At 38.8% G+C, this 16,055-nt stretch overlaps 1 protein-coding gene across 1 annotated transcript in view; it reads left to right on the forward strand.

Moving 5' to 3' along the window:
- ADAMTSL1 (ADAMTS like 1) overlaps positions 1-16,055 on the forward strand; it is a gene marked incomplete at both ends in the record, with an annotated part of 454,988 nt that overhangs the window by 298,226 nt on the left and 140,707 nt on the right. The window contains 2 exons of the mRNA XM_084278732.1: positions 3,506-3,551; positions 14,292-14,528. Of these exons, the coding sequence (XP_084134858.1) occupies positions 3,506-3,551; positions 14,292-14,528 (283 nt within the window). The remainder of the gene's footprint in view (positions 1-3,505; positions 3,552-14,291; positions 14,529-16,055) is intronic.

A 16,055-nucleotide genomic window follows, 5' to 3' on the forward strand; every position in this document is an offset into this window, starting at 1 on the left:
AGAAATAAATACCAGGGTTTCAGGTTGTTTACATTAAGAGAAGTGAATATTTTAATACATTAGAAGTTGTTAACCTCTTTCAGAAACTTTACTGGAAACAAGTGACTGGGTTTGAAGGATGAAACATGATTCCAAATAGCTTGCTTTTCTTTCATATTCACATGATCATAATTGTCTGTCAAGCCAAACCGTCAGCTACCTTTTTCCTCTGCAAAATGCCCTGCAGTGTGTAGATAACAGAGAAGACGTTATAAGTATGTCCAGCTGCTCCCACACTATTTTCTGCTGTCCAAGATGAACTTGCCATTGTGGGTGAATTCTGATTTTTTAAAGTGCTTGTGTATATTTCTTGTTGATGTGCGTTCTTGCTTATACTCTGCAGAGGTCAGAGGATGGGGTGACTCTCTCATAACATGGTCTCACTAATTGCGTATTAAATGCTCTGTGCTCTGGCATTCTGCAGAGCATCCATGCTGAGATACCATTAATGCAAACCCTGCCTGGAAGTGCAAAGCTAGTCTGGCCTGGTGTCATGCAAGATGCTGTGTATTTCAATCTAGCGGGATTAAGTTCATTAGATGATTTAAGCTTCCCTCTTTTAAGCATAGACAGGGTGAGAAAAAGAATTCAATTTTAAAAATAAAAAATTATGCTCCTGAAATATGCTTTAAAAGGGTCATTTTAACCATCTATTCTATTCAAGGAGATACTTGAGCTTAAAATAATCAAGTTTACTATCCTGAAGCAGCATAGGTCTGAAACATAAACTACTTTAAAAATTTATTGCAAAAATATATCAGCTCATGCTGAAAGCAGTTTGCCTGCTTTTGGTTGATGGGTGATAACCAGGAAACTAATGAGCTTTTAACAAAACCCCAAAGTTAGGCCTTGGACAAGGGACAAGGGAAGTTTTGCAAGAATGGTTCCTAGCATTCATGAATCATCACGGCACTAGCTGCATCCAGATTTGCATATTTTTTCTGAACAACCCTGGCCATTAGCCAATGAAGGGAAATAGGAAGAAAAGTCCTAATAGTTCTGTGACACGTGTCTAATGAAAGTACCTATTATTTTACTTAATGCAATGAATAAGTGATAAATAAGTGGTTTTTTTCAGTTCAAATCTGATGATATGAAGAACATGTGAAAACAAACTGTGAGGCAGCTGATAGAAAGGAAGTTTAAATTTCCCTGGCAGTTAAGTTGTTCTGAGGTTAATAAATTATGGTAATTGAAATTGTCGTAACAGCAGGTCTGTGTGAAGCAAAGAGATGTCTGTTGGGCTGTATGGTATTTCTGAGAGACTGATGAGGCATGTATCAAGCTTGCTGAACAATTTATATGGTGTGGTGTACAAGGCCCACATCAGGACTGCCTGCGTGATGTATAATACATTTTTAACTTGCTACCTATCAGTGTTAATCAAGGGTACCTCCACCGAATGCAGCAGAGTGTACACAGGTTAGGCATGCACCACAGTATCCCCACTGGGTCATCTATATTGCTCAGGAATAACTAGGGTAGCAGCGGATTGCCTGGGGTTTTTCATGGGTTTTGTTTTGCTTTGTGGGATTTTGCTGTTGGGTTTTTTTTTTTTTTTCAGTTCATAGCCTGCTATGAATATGTTTTATTATTGTACTGCTGAAGCTGTTTTTATTAGTGCTAGATACTGTGTGCACACTTTTCACTTCTGTGCATGCTTCAAATGATCACAGTTTACTTGAATTAATTATACAACATTACAAAAGTGTTGAATTAGTGGTATGTCCGTTATGCTTTTAATAGCATTCTTTATATGCCAAATGCTGCATACACCACAGAATATGTTATGATTCTGCTTACATTTATTTTGAAAAAGTGATAAGGATTATTTATTTCTTATCTTTTTTGATCATTTATACCACTGTGACACTTTTGCCAAACTGCATTTTGTTCTGATTTTGTACTCACATAGGTATAAATGACTACTACAGGAATTTCATAATGAAGTCTTGTGGAGGAAGGTGGGAAGAAGGCTGACTTCAATAATTTAAAGGAACTCTGTTCGGTTTATTTTAGAGTTAACTCAGTGTGGAAAAAGTTTTTTTCTTTTTTTTTGTTAGAAAAGAAGGAAAGAAGAATGACACAAATGCATGCAGATGCTGTCCTTTTTTTGGATAGTTGAAAATGGTTTGGATTTCAAACTTCAGTCTTGGCAGGCATTTAGTCCTCAAGGAATGTGTGCTTGCTAGATCCTGGCCAAAAAAATAAGAAAGGAAAAAAACCCCAAAGTTGGAAACTAAGAAATTAAAAATTTAAGGAATTCTATTTTGTTGAAGGATAATCTTTAAAAGCCAAACCCTGCATTCTGTTCTGTACTGAGGACCTCCACACTGTATGCTTTCTGAACTCGTAAAACACATGAATCTTCCCCTAAAGTCAAATACTCAGAATACATGCTGCTGACTGCTAAAAAAGATACCTGGGTGTTGAACTTTCTTCTGGGAGCTATGCCAGCATCAGGGCTGGTATGGATCTGGTGTGGAGGGAAAGGAGGAGAGCCATGGAGAGCAGACGCCAGGGCACGTGCTCTCCTTGACCTCTGCTGGGCCAGCTGCTCTTTGGATGCTTCTCTACAGCAGGGATCTGGGAGCAGCGAGGGGTTGGTGTATCAGGGAAGGGGGTATGTGTGCAGTTCTATACTCTTCTCCCCTCATACCAAGTTGAGAAAAAAGCTCTGTCCTGCTTCTCTGTCATTTCATGCTGTGGCAGGCAGGTTTCCTTCCTCCCAGTGCATGGGCTGCTCCCCAGCAGACAAAGCCCAGCCACTCAGACTGTGTTGGTCCTAAGATGTGTGCCAGGGTAGACACAGATCTGTGGCCTTGTGAAATCATTGTGGATAACTGGGAGACACAGGGCATTATTAATGTGATTCAGAAGCTGACTTCCAGCTAAGTTCTGTACTTTGTCGTTTCTAGCCTAATTTATAAAGTGATGCTGCTTTCTAGAAACTCATTTTAAAGCAAAGGTAGGAAACTAAGGAATTGTAGAATTTGTATCTTGATACCTGTATAGGGACAGAGAGCCCTTTACTTTTGGGAAGAGGGTTGGTGGGAGATTAGGTCATTAGGGATCTTACTAGGAAAGATGCTGACACAGTAAACACTATGTTTCCTCTTCTCATTGGTGACCAGTGATAGAACCCGAGGGAACGGCATGAAGCTGCGACAGGGGAGGTTTAAGCTCAATATTAGGAAGAGGTTTTATACTGAGAGGGTGGTCAAGCACTGGCACAGGCTCCCCAGGGAAGTGCTCACAGCCCCTAAGCTTGACTGAGTTCAAGAAGCACCTGGATAATGCCCTCAGTCACATGCTCTGACTTGGATGGTTCTGTGTGGAGCCAGGAGTTGGACTTCATCCTTATGGATCCCTTCCAACTCAGGGTATTCTGTGATTCTCTGATTCTATGTGTTTGCTTTTTATATTCAGCTATTAATGGGTTTCTATTTTTAATTTTTGGACACAGGGCCTGTGAAGGGCGAAACATCCGGTACAGGACATGCAGCAATGTGGTAAGTGAAGTATATCTTGGATATGATACAAATCATCACATCACGCCCATATTACATAAAATATTTGATAGTGTGATAGTGGGAATACTGTAACATCTAAGCTGCATTCATACCAGAGGACCATTGGCAAACCTCTGTCAGGTTCTTGAAAAAGTGGAGATATTATTGTGTGGCATGATGCTAAAACTGTTTGGAAGGGATCACAGGCACAGCCTTTCCAAATAGAGTGTCAGAGTTGCTCTTTACAACCCCCCTGGCAGAATCAAAATCACTCACGTTCCCAGTATTGCTTTTGTAACCAGCTGGTTCAGATTGGGCAGTCTGTCAGGCTGGAGGATTAAGCTGTTAAGGATCAACAATAGGTTACTAAGTGATGTTTCTGTTCACCTGTGCTCGCACCAGAATTGGGATCCTGTTGGATATCCTAGAAAAGCACTTTTGGATACCCCCCACTAGTATTTTGGCCTTTTCAAGGGGTCTTCCTTGCTTTTTACGTACAGTGAATATAGTTTTCAATACAATAAAATAAGAAACTTCAATTTCTGTGCTCACCAAAGTGTAAGTGTGTTTTCACTGGTGAAAATGGAAATAAAGACTTTCATACGGAAAGTTTTATTGGGTGCCAAGAATAGTAAAAGGTCTCAAATAACATGGAGAAATGTCAGTTTTACCAGTAAAGATGGAAAATGAAATCAAATGTGCACTGGGACAAGCTTTCTCATGCTTGATAGGAACATATTCAGAACCCTTTCAATAGGTGCTTTGTCTAAAAAAGTTTAAAAGTTTAAGTTAAAAACTGAATACATTCCCTTATATTTAGCTTATATTTTCTTCATATAAAAAGAAAATAGACCAATGGACCACAGTTAATAATGAAAAAAACTGCTTCTATATGAGTTGTAGTCTCCCATGCAGTAAGATTTCTCATGCTTCCTGTGCTGAAATTTGTTCTGGGTGTATCCTTTGGCTTCCTGAAGTCTCTCATCAGTCTAGACATTTGGTTCACTAACTGACAACAACTAGAGTAGTCAATAAATAGGTCTTCTGTCTGATTGACAATTCAGATTCCATCTCTGAGGCACTTAGGCTACACGGTGACCATGAAGGGAACAGGAAGGTTGATTTGCGTACTAGTCAAGTTACATGCTGTAGCTCTGTAGAAGATGACACAAAAAGAAAAAGGCTAATTGCAATACTATTAGACCTGTCAGTTCTAGGTTGGTTTGTACATTGTTACAATCCCCTTTCCCTTCTGATCTGGTCTTGTGTATATTAAAAGCAGTGAGACAAACTAGCATCCTCCTTTGCTGTCATTAGCTGCTCCCTGCATCACCCTGTGAGGTTTTGTTTGTTGCAACCCTTACTGGAATCATTGAGTTTAACTTTCCAAGATAAGGAATAATTTTAAAATGTTATTCTCAGCTTAGGTTCTGTTTTGGAAATGTGCACCTGAACAGTTCCCTTCAAAATAAAACCTTGCATAGTTTAGTCAGGCAATTCCTTTACATTTGGCAATACCAGCTCCAGACTTCCTAGCATAGCAGTGAGGCATGCAGCTGCAGAACTCAATTATTTCATACCAAATAATCCAAACCGAAACTTTCAAATTTCTTTACTATGCTGAAATTGTTTTTTTTCTTCATAATGCAAGTTTTGCTCTTGCATTATGAAGACCTGGGACTGCATTTATGTTTTTAACCCTTTTTTTCTGAGAGGGCAAAGAATGGATGGTGCTACATTGCTCTTGTCCTTAATAAACAGATTAAATGAGTTTTCATTTGTTTGGTTTTGATAAACTTTCAAAAATAGCAATAAATACAACTGTTCTCAAGCTTCTGTCTGCTTTGACCAGGCCCTCCAAATAAAGCTTTATGTCATAAGGAAAGTACTCAGCTGTATTCGTTTTGCAGAAATTTGATTTCAGGGGAAAGCCATAGTGGTCCTCAGCATCACGTATCTGGGACTAGATACCACTTGAAAGCACCTTCTGCAGCACCAGTGGAAACCTGAAGCGGTGTTGCACTGCTCAACATGTCTCTCTGCCCTGAAATCCATTCCTACTGAATTGTGTAGCTGTACCACTGAAACACCATTTGTCTCTTTCAGAATATTAATAAATAATGAAGTCTACTGCCTTTGTCTCCAAAATCAACACATACAGAAATTTGGTCTTGAAAGCAATTAAACAATCCCGTGGCCTGTCATGGAATTCTGCTCTGGAAGAGGCACACTATATTGTGTGTATTTTTGTTATCTCAAAGTTTGTACGTTTGCCTTTTAGGATTTTACCCTCAAATAGACTGAAAACCAGGAGGTTGGAAATTTCAGGCTTAACAAGACCTATATTTTCATTTATTAAATGATAGACAGTGGCTTTAAAGGAAAATGAGGGCAAATCCCTCAATTCCACCCCTGCAAATGAAGCTAGCTATCATGCACTGTGGAAAATTCCTTTTTTATGCCTGTGGAAATCTGTGAGTCCTGAAATAAAAGCTTTCATTACTCTTAGCCTATGCATAACTCAAGGTCTGATGTTAATATTAATAAAATAATCAGTCTTTTTATTATCTCCAAACTGTCTTTCTGTGAACTGACAGGTTTTTGTTTATATGACTGTCTTCTTACAGGAAAGGATGGGTAGTCACATATACTGAAACCAAACTCTTCATTTTAAAGGTGAAATTGGAGAATGGGAAGAATAGTTCTTGGAGTCTGGCAATGATCACGTTTTCATAGGCACTATCATTTGCAACATTTTGCTACAGCTGGTTTTAATTCATCCTGAAATTAAATTACAGGGGAAAAAAAAAAAAGAGATAAAGAGAGGCAAGGGGATAGAGTGGCACATCTGTGTCCTCAGTGACCTGTATTATTCTAGGATGCTGAATGATTTTGCATAATATAGTCTATAAGAGAGATTGATACTGCTGTCTATAAAGCTTTTGAGCAGTCCTTAAAAGAACATATCCAGTCCAGTATGTTCACTACTTGCATTGCCTGGTGTTGATCAGAAAATGGAAAGATTATGGGTATGAAGCCACATGTGTAAATAGTAAAAGAAGGAATGAGGGAATCTGAAGATGATTTAGGATTGAATTGCATCCACTTTTTTTCTTCTTACTATTCATATTGACTCCAAGTATGTTTCCAGACATTTTAGAATATAATCAAGGCAGGGAGAGATGGAGTAATTTGTTTTTCTTTAGAACACTACTCTGAATGCAATAAAAACTTGTTTTTGTATCTAGCTGGGTCATTATACTAAACATTATGCAAAATAAACAAAGTATTTCCAAACTGTGAGTAGGATTTTTTTACTAGTTCCTTTTTTCTTTATTTTTTGTTTCAAGACAGCACAGTCTCTGTTCCTTCTATCAGTTGCCAGATTCTCTCCAGTTTTTGTATCAGGCTATCATGCCACCTCATTTGCCCTTTGTCTTTTTCAGTCCTTCTGACACTATGCTGGTTTTTGCTTTCTCTTCCTCCATTTACATGAAATAATATCTGAAGAATGTTTGTTGAAATGTGTACTGTCTTCATGCCTTCTCTTGGGTCTCCTCAATTATCAAACTCTTCGTGATAGAAAACACTTTAATTTTCCCTGATATTCTTTCTTTTATTTCACTACTTTTTAAATAAGACAAGAGGAAAACAATAAAAGAGATGCACGATACTGGTACTTCATTCCCAAAGAACTTTGCTTTTCATATTTACTTCGTTATACCTGCCAGCATGATGATGAACACTACATATAAAACTGCTCTTGAGATTCTGCTGTTTGACATGAAAATAGACAATGCTGGAACCTGCACAACATTACTTGCTCTTTTGACAAGGCTTAGACTAGTTCCATTAAGCCTAAGATAAAATTTCTAGATTGTAGATCCCATTAATCAGACCACCAAAATTTTTTGACACCACCTGTGTCTTTTTTATATGTCCCTTTCCTCACTTGGCTAAAGTACCAACTGTAATCACATACCCCATTTATTGGCTTGCATTCAGACAAGCTACTTGCATCTCAGTGTCTGATTAGCTCATGCTGCATTTTGTAGACACCAGCACTAATACTGCCCGTCTTACTTTAAGCAAGTTGACATTATCTTTTCTCCAGGCACCAAAGCCCACCCTGTTGGAAAGTGTCAAACTTCTATATAAGTGCATAATTCTCAGAAACCTTGGCCTGTGTGTATGAGAAACATCATCACCAGGTAGAAGTTTTTTGAATCAGTATTTAGTTTTTCTACCCTCTGGTGGCTAAAATGCCATGTGAAATCTTTTGCAATCAAACCTCCCAGTTTTCATTTTGCAATAAAATTTAAAAGGAAAAAAATTGTATAAGCACTACAAATGTCTCCTTACTAGCACAAGGTTTACTTAATGTCAGTTTACTTCTTAAGTAGAAAGTTTTCCAAACTCAAATAACTATCATTACAGTTTGTTCTTCAAGAGGGAGTTGGATTTTAATTACTACCATCTCATTTCAAAATGGGTGCCTTTTAAAACTGCAGTGTGCTGTCTAGGAATTATTTATTTGTGCTTGTAAAGAAGTGCTTTTAGTATGTTGCTACTGGTTTAGGCTTTGACTTCTGGATTTGCTGTCTTCTCAGCAAACAGATCTGTGAATCTTTGACTTTAAAGAATAGAACAAAAAATCCCAAACCCTATTCCTGCTATTCCACGTAAATACATCAAGAATCTTTGTAGAGCAAACAGTCTGGATTGCTTCCATGCCAGTGGCATTGCAGAACTCTGTTCAGGACTCTTCAGGACTCTGGATGAGTCATAGACTTAAAAAAAAAAAAAAAATCTATGAATTTGAATATATAGTTTTGATTTGCCAATGTGCCACCCATAGTTCTTTTAGGAAAGTGTACTCTAACATTATGTACTTGTATTCGTTTTTGACTGAGGTGTTTGGAAGTTTTTCAAGCTGAAATACAAATTACTGTATCTAATATAAACACTTTTATATTTAAAAGGTATGAGCAAACAAAAAATTTTAAATGGCATTAAAAATTGCATATTTAATTATTTGTCAAAAATGGGAGCATAAAAAGAAAGCTTTTTTCCCCAAAAAATTGATTGTGTAAATATTTGGAATTACAAGTATTTATTGAAGTTCAGATTTATTTATGCTTATTAAATACAGAGTAGAAACATCTGTTGATATGCCCCCATTTACTTTGTTCATATTATTTCTCTCATGCTTCTCTCTGTCAGATATTGCAGTGTCTAAGGGTTGTCAGAGAAAGCTATAGTATGAACCTTCTCAATACAAACAGCTAAGCATGACCCTAACTTATTTAGAAGTTTACAGGAGTAGACCGGTGAAAAATCTGGCTGCAAGAAACTGAAATCAAGCAGGGCACTCAACAAGGCTTCAAGGCAAGCAGAGTTTCTGTTAAATCCCTAGGTCTCCTACATCTCTGTATTTTTATCTAAAGTTCTTATTCAGTCTTGGGCCCTTACTTGAGGAGCTCAGGCTTTCTTTGTCAGTAGTAAAATCGTTGCAGCTGAAACACCATGCGTACTTCATGGAACTGGTTCAATAAGCTGTTCTGTCAGATACTGCACAGAGTAGTCCAGTTAGTAATTTTTTGCACAAAGAAAGAACTCCAGGTATAGTAAATCATTCTTGGTCTCTGCAAATATACAAGCACGTATATTGTAAACTGTTTTAAGGTTCCTTGACTGTTTCCACCTATCACAGCTTAGATATGATCTTCAACATTTCACCCACTAAGTAAACTTTAAATACCCTGACCCTTTTTTGTCCCATGAAATCTGATCTACCTATCACCATCAAGGGACATCTGGGATTCATCTTATCTTTTCAACTGGTTTGTTGATTAATAGAAATTGTTTTGAATGGGATTCAAACATGGCAAAAATCCATGGACCTTACGAATTACAATAGGGTCAAGTAGGAGGTCAAGTTAAAAAAAAATATATTGGACGTGAGGAAGTGAATGAAGCCTTAATAATATGGCCAGCATTAGGTGACTAAGAGGTGAAGATGAAACTTCTGTGACTATTTTAAAATAGGTTTCATACATCAAAGGCGTTTCTGATAATCTTTAAAATGATACATATTTTCACTGCAGTGAAGGAAATCTTGCCCTGATAGGATGAATGGAGATTATAGGTATCCAACACAGGCTTGTTTTTTCAGGAATATCTCATGAGGCTTCACAAGCCTAAGGTCATGGAACAGCCATCTAGGACTCAGAGACTTAAGAGGAGGAACAGTTGTTTCCTATTCACTGGAAATTTTCTTCCCTAAAAAGTCTTAATGAATAGGAAGTTTGAAGATAAATGGACTTAGACAAGACTTTCAAGTTTATTAGTTCTTTCTGACTCTTCAAGAAGTGCAATGGCAGTGGTTCCCCATGTCTGCAGGGGCCCACAGATACTTTCCAAAGGAAAAACAAAGCTGGTAAGATCTGAATGTAGTACCAAAGCTGAAGTAACCTGAAGCAGGACTTCAGTGCTTTTGCGGCTCCAAGTCAAACATAGGGCATGCGGATGTGGTTAGCAGAGTACCTCACAGAACTACATAACCCATGCAGAGACACACTACCTTGGGTTCACTGCTACACTGACTTGGCCCGCGACTTCTTGTTCTCTCCACAATACGGACATGCCCTTCATTGTCAATCTGTTGTGCAGGTAGACAAACTGCATGGTGTTGGATAACTTCCAGGATCAGACCTTTAGCTGGAGTAAAAACAGTGAAACTGTGCTAGAATGCAGTTGTAGAGGATCCCCTTCCACCAAGCCCCCCATGTACATACCCAAAGTAGGCTGGTTTGTTGGGGTTTTCTTAAAGGATAAATGATTTTGTGGAGTCAGAGTCTATAGTTTCTCCTGTTTAGGAGCCAGTACTGCAAAAATGAGGTACAGAAAGCCTGCCTTAAAATGGCAAACACTTTTATCTAAAGATGTGCAAAGTGTGTAGAAGAATATAGCAATTTACTGTTTGAACAAATATGCAACAAAACATTGGCTTTGCTTATCTGTTATTCCAGCAACTAGAATACTCATTTATAGGCTGTGAGCTTATCTGTATTTCATTATATAATTGCACAAAGCCCAGCCTGAAGAGGGTCTGATCCCCACTGACATATAATACAGACAATAAGATTAAAAAGAAAACAAAACAAGACTAAAATGACCATGGACAAGAGAATAATAAGCACTGCCAAGTTCTGTACATTTCCTACTTTTTGAGTCTTGGTGACCCATGTATAACAGTGGATAATATTCAGACCATTGCTTTTCTTAACATTATCTGGTTAGATAAATAACCCAGACCCACAAAAACATTACACAGGTTATGCAGAGGTTATGTGTAAAGGTGCAAGGGTGCAAGTACATTTGCTTTTCTAACTAGAAGGAAAGTTCCCCTCTGAGAAAAAGGGATCTTCAAGGCCTTCAGGTAGATTTAGGATTCAGGATTTCAGTAGAAGAAAGGTGGAGGGGCAGACTGTGACCCTTTTTCATAACTGTGTGCCAAGATAAGTACGCATGCCTGCGTTTCTGACTGCTTGAATATATTCTTTGAAGGGCTTCAAGTTTCACATGAAAACTTATTTAAACACAAGCTCTACTATTTAAATCCATTGTTTTATTTTGATCAGGATATCAAAGACTGGAAGTATTTAACATCGGTCCTGGTCACCTGCCGTGTCCTGAAAGATTGTTATGTTGACCGTACATTTTTTCTTTCTTTGATTTAAAAATAAAATCCAACAAAACAAGCATAGTATTGAATACTGTACAAAGCAGGATTATGAACTCTGTATGTCATGTGCTTTATTGGGCCTTTCTGTCTTTATAAAAATAAAGCTATTGCAAGCCAGGAAGTTTCGAAGGTAGAGCCAAGCTTGAACCAAACAAGAGAGTTGGCTTTGATTTCTGCAACAAGTCTAAGCCAAGCCAACAGACCTGACTGTATTCATTTATGGACAGAAAAATTCAGAGAAGGGTATGCACCAGAAGATTTTGTGGCAGGAAATAAGGCCACAGTGTTCTTCTTTGCTTGTTTCTTCTCTATTTGAAAATAGAACTAAACCAGATCTCGGGTCAAGCTGTAACTGTCTTGTTCATCCTCTGTTTAAAAGCAGAACATAAAGACCACTTTTTCTCTAATTATATAGCTATAGAGGAATAATGAATTTCCCACATATTTTTCTGCTCTCTTCACTCTCAGCTGTTGTCCAAATTTTGTCCTTTATCGACAGTTTCTCAGAACACAAACAGGGCCTGATTGCCTCTAAGTTTTTTCTGGAGATTTTGAAATAAAAGGGAAATACTTCAAACATTTTACATTTTATTTTTTATCTTGTATAACAGATGCATAGAAAAGCTGTCTGATGTCTAAGTCCTCTAGCAGTAAAATTCCAGTTATGAATTTGGACCTAGAATCTACTTCAAAAAGAATGAATGAGCTCTGGATTATTGCTCTTTGATATATATTTTTCTAGGGGAGGATATAGCCCAGCTCTTTTTGTTTGTTTGGTTGGTTGGTTGGTTTTGGGTTTTTTTGTTGGTTGGTTTGGGGTTTTTTCCTTTTCTTCTTTTGCCTTAAACCATTTAACCTTTTGGAGCACAAACACTATTCCCTTGTATGTAGACAGCAGGGAGCAGCTTTTGACAGAGTCTTGACCCACTGTTTTTGGGCTGCATCACACTCAAATATAAAACAAATTAACTAAAATTTTTTTCTCATGGCAGAAAGTAAATTGGATGAAGATGTGTGACTTAAGGATATGGTTTGTATGTGAGTATAGTTCACTGTAAGAAATATTTTGATTCATGTGATCCAACACAATGTGAATCAACATTCAAAGTAGGCTAACCACATTGCCACTATACAATGAATGAGAGGACTGATTGGTTATCCTGGGTTTGATTGAAGGGTATACAAATCATAAATTGAAAGCCAAGATTTTACCATAAATGACTTGGACAGAGGACTGGAGGGTGTCTTAAGTAAATTTGCAGATGACACCAAACTGGGAGGAACTGTTGACTCTATTGAGGGTGGGGAAGCCTTGCAGAGTGAGCTGGACAGATGACAGAGCTGGGCAATCACCAGCTGTATGAAGTTTAACAAGGGCAAGTGCTGGATTCTGCAGCTGGGAAGGGGCAGCCCTGGCTGCACATCCAGCCTGGGGGGTGAGACACTGGAGGCCAGACATGCTGGGAGGGATTTGGGGGTCTTGGTTGACAACAAGTTAAACATGAGCCAGCAGTGTGCCCAGGCAGCCAGGAGCCAACTGTATCCTGGGGTGCATCAAGCACAGCATGACCAGGGTCCAGGGAGGGGACTGTCCTACTCTACACTGTGCTGGTGCAGCCTCAGCTTGAGTACTGGGTGGAGTTTTGGGTGCCACAGTACAAGAGTGACACAAAACTATTGGAGAGTGTCCAGAGGAGGGTAACAAGAATGGTGAAGGGTCTGGAGGGGAAGTCATACAAGAAGAGGCTGAAGTGCCTTGGTTTGTTCAGCCTGGAGAAAAGGAGGCTGAGGGGAGACCTCATCACAGTCTGTGCCTTCCTGATGAGGGGGAGTGAAGGGGCAGGCACCAATCTCCTCTCTTTGGTGACCAGCGATAGAACCTGAGGGAACGGCATGAAGCTGCAACAGGGGAGGTTTAGGTTGAATATTAGGAAGGGGTTCTTTACTGAGAGGTTGGTCGGGCAGGGGAACTGGTTTCCTAGGGAAGTGATCATGGCCCCAAGCTTGACTGAGTTCAAGAAGTGTCTGGACGCTGCCCTCAGTCCCATGCTCTGACTTGGCTGGTCCTATGCAGAGCCAGGAGTTGGACTTGACGATCTTTATCAGTCCCTTCCAACTCAGTATCATAGAATCAGAGAATGATCAGGGCTCGAAAGGGACTTCAAAGATCATGTCACCAGACCAGGCTGTTCAAGACCTGGTATATTCTATGATTTTATGATTATATGAATTTGTTTCAAGAGGAAATTTGAACACATGAATCTAAGATAGATTTTATTTTAGACCTTTAATGTCATAAAGTCACATGCAGCCCCCATTCCATTTGTATTGAAAGTTTTGATTATATGCCCTATGTAAAAGAAGCAGAAAACATTAGTGAAGCAGGGTATAGAAAAAGGTCTGAGAAGCAAAGGTGATAATTTAAACCTCAAAAGATATATTTTGCCTCAATAGCCACAAGACCTTTCTAGCTGGTAGGATAAGAAATCTGTAAAGAAGTGTCATTACTAATTTCTATAGAATGAAGTAGTTTGACACCAGAGATAACACACATAAGTAAGTCACTGAGGCAAAAAAACAATTCGATAGTGAGAAGAGCTTAAATAAACAGTTAATTTTTTTTTTTCTTAAAGAGGAATATTTGGCTGGAAGGGAGTGTCTGTGCACACACTTCTCCACATATGTGCACAAGTGGAAAGGGGTTCAGCAAGAGCATTTAAGGGCTGTGGTTAAAACATGTACAGTGCATTTCTTATGTCCCAAGCATATTTACATATGGTCTTAATGTTCTTTCAATACTTTTGCGGAATGAAGAAAGAAAGGTATAATTATCCAGTTGAATTATGCGTAGCTGCAGCTATTTCAATCAGTCTTCTTTGTCTAAACAGAAAAACTCTCTACATCTGGCAGCTGTGGGGTGCAGCTGGCTGCGTGATGCTGCAACTGACTGACACAACTAGACTCTCTGACCTTTTCATCTTTTTTTACTGCAGGACTGCCCACCAGAAGCAGGTGATTTTCGTGCCCAGCAGTGCTCTGCTCATAATGACGTCAAGTACCAGGGGCAGTTTTACGAGTGGCTTCCTGTCGCTAATGACCCGGAAAACCCATGTTCGCTGAAGTGCCAGGCCAAAGGAACGGCTCTGATTGTGGAGCTGGCTCCGAAGGTTCTGGACGGGACTCGATGCTACACTGAATCCCTGGACATGTGCATCAGTGGCTTGTGCCAAGTAAGGAGAGAAGCCCTACCCTGACACCATTCTTCATGATTCCTACCCTCATATTTCTCACACACTCGCTCTCTTCCATACTTGTATCATTTTAGGTCTTCCTTTTAATAATCTGCTTCCATTCTCTTAAAATGACTTCTTTCTCCTTGTTTGGAAGAGGTGTGTGAATTCAAAGATTATTTTCTCACTTTATGCTGTTTCCCTGTGTTTTTATTAGGGATTATATTCTTGGGTTTTAAACTGTTTTGTATAGTTAACTGCAGTAGCAGATCTCATTTGAAAGCACTAAAAGAAAATGGTTTAGCTTTTAATTTGGATATACCAAAATTTTCGAAGTCTATGTAATTATATTATCTCTGAGGTTTATTGCTCCCTTAACTTGTGAACCACATAGCAGTAGATGAGGTACTAGCTTGGAAAATTTGCTATTGATTTGCTACAGAACTAAGTAAGCTGCTACACATTCAGCCTCAGCTTTCCTGTTTGCTAAAAATGAGATATGGGGACTTTTTGACCCTTCCCTTCACAGAGCATGGAGACCTGTGATCATTCAACCCATTTATTTACATCCTAATTTATTTTTATATTGCTTTGTGCTTTTACTTATTTATTGCTACTCTTTTGAACCTATCTACATCAGACTTTAGTCTTCTGAACTGCATGAAGGCTACAGGTTGATGGAGAGCAGGACATTTGCGCTATCTCTGTGAAGTACTGAACACATCCAAATCTCAGAAAAGTTTGAGTGTAGCTTTGTGTTCCAGTGCCCAGTCTCCTTCAAATCTATGTAGACTTTGTGTGTTGTTGGCTTTCTAGTGTATTTCCAGCTACTTTATGTGCCTTTGGAAGCCTTCCTCCCTGTTTCCTTTCTCTTTGATTTACTGTTCTGAGCCAGCAGCAGCCCTGCAGTACATGAAACAGAGCAGGCTAATCTCATTTGTAATCTGAAGAGGACAATAATCTAGACCTCTTGACCTCAGACGAGTGCACAAGTTTCTCAAAATTCCATGCTGCCTAATGAGACAGACTAATTTCAGTCTTTCTTTGTGCTTTTTAATATTTTAAAAACTTAACTGGAGGCACAGGCATCTGGATGGGAAAATGATTCAACATATTATGCCTAGTGGCCTGGAAATAAGGAGCAGTGGTTTCAGGCTCCGTGTCAGGCTGATTTGGCTTTTTTTTTTTTGGTCCAAATATGAAGCATACTTTTCTGAGAAGACTTTCCCTTAGGAACAGAGCTCATATGCATCCTCTGCTAAAATAAACTAATTTGCATTCTTACATTTTGGAAGCTAAGGGCACTATTAAAACTATGACCACTGTTGATATTTCTTAACTGTCTCTGTGGCTAAGGTAAGTACTTTGAAAATAGGTACACCAGCACTAGTGTCCCTGAGGAATTTCAGTTAAACTACCCTTTTCCTTATATACCCTACAACAGTATATAGAATGGCCACTGGTTTGGCCTCACCTTAAGTACTGTGTGTGCAGTTTTGGGTGCTACAGTACAAGAGGGACACAAAA

This window comes from Gallinula chloropus (assembly GCF_964237585.1).
Source record: "Gallinula chloropus genome assembly, chromosome: Z".
NCBI lineage: Eukaryota > Metazoa > Chordata > Aves > Gruiformes > Rallidae > Gallinula > Gallinula chloropus.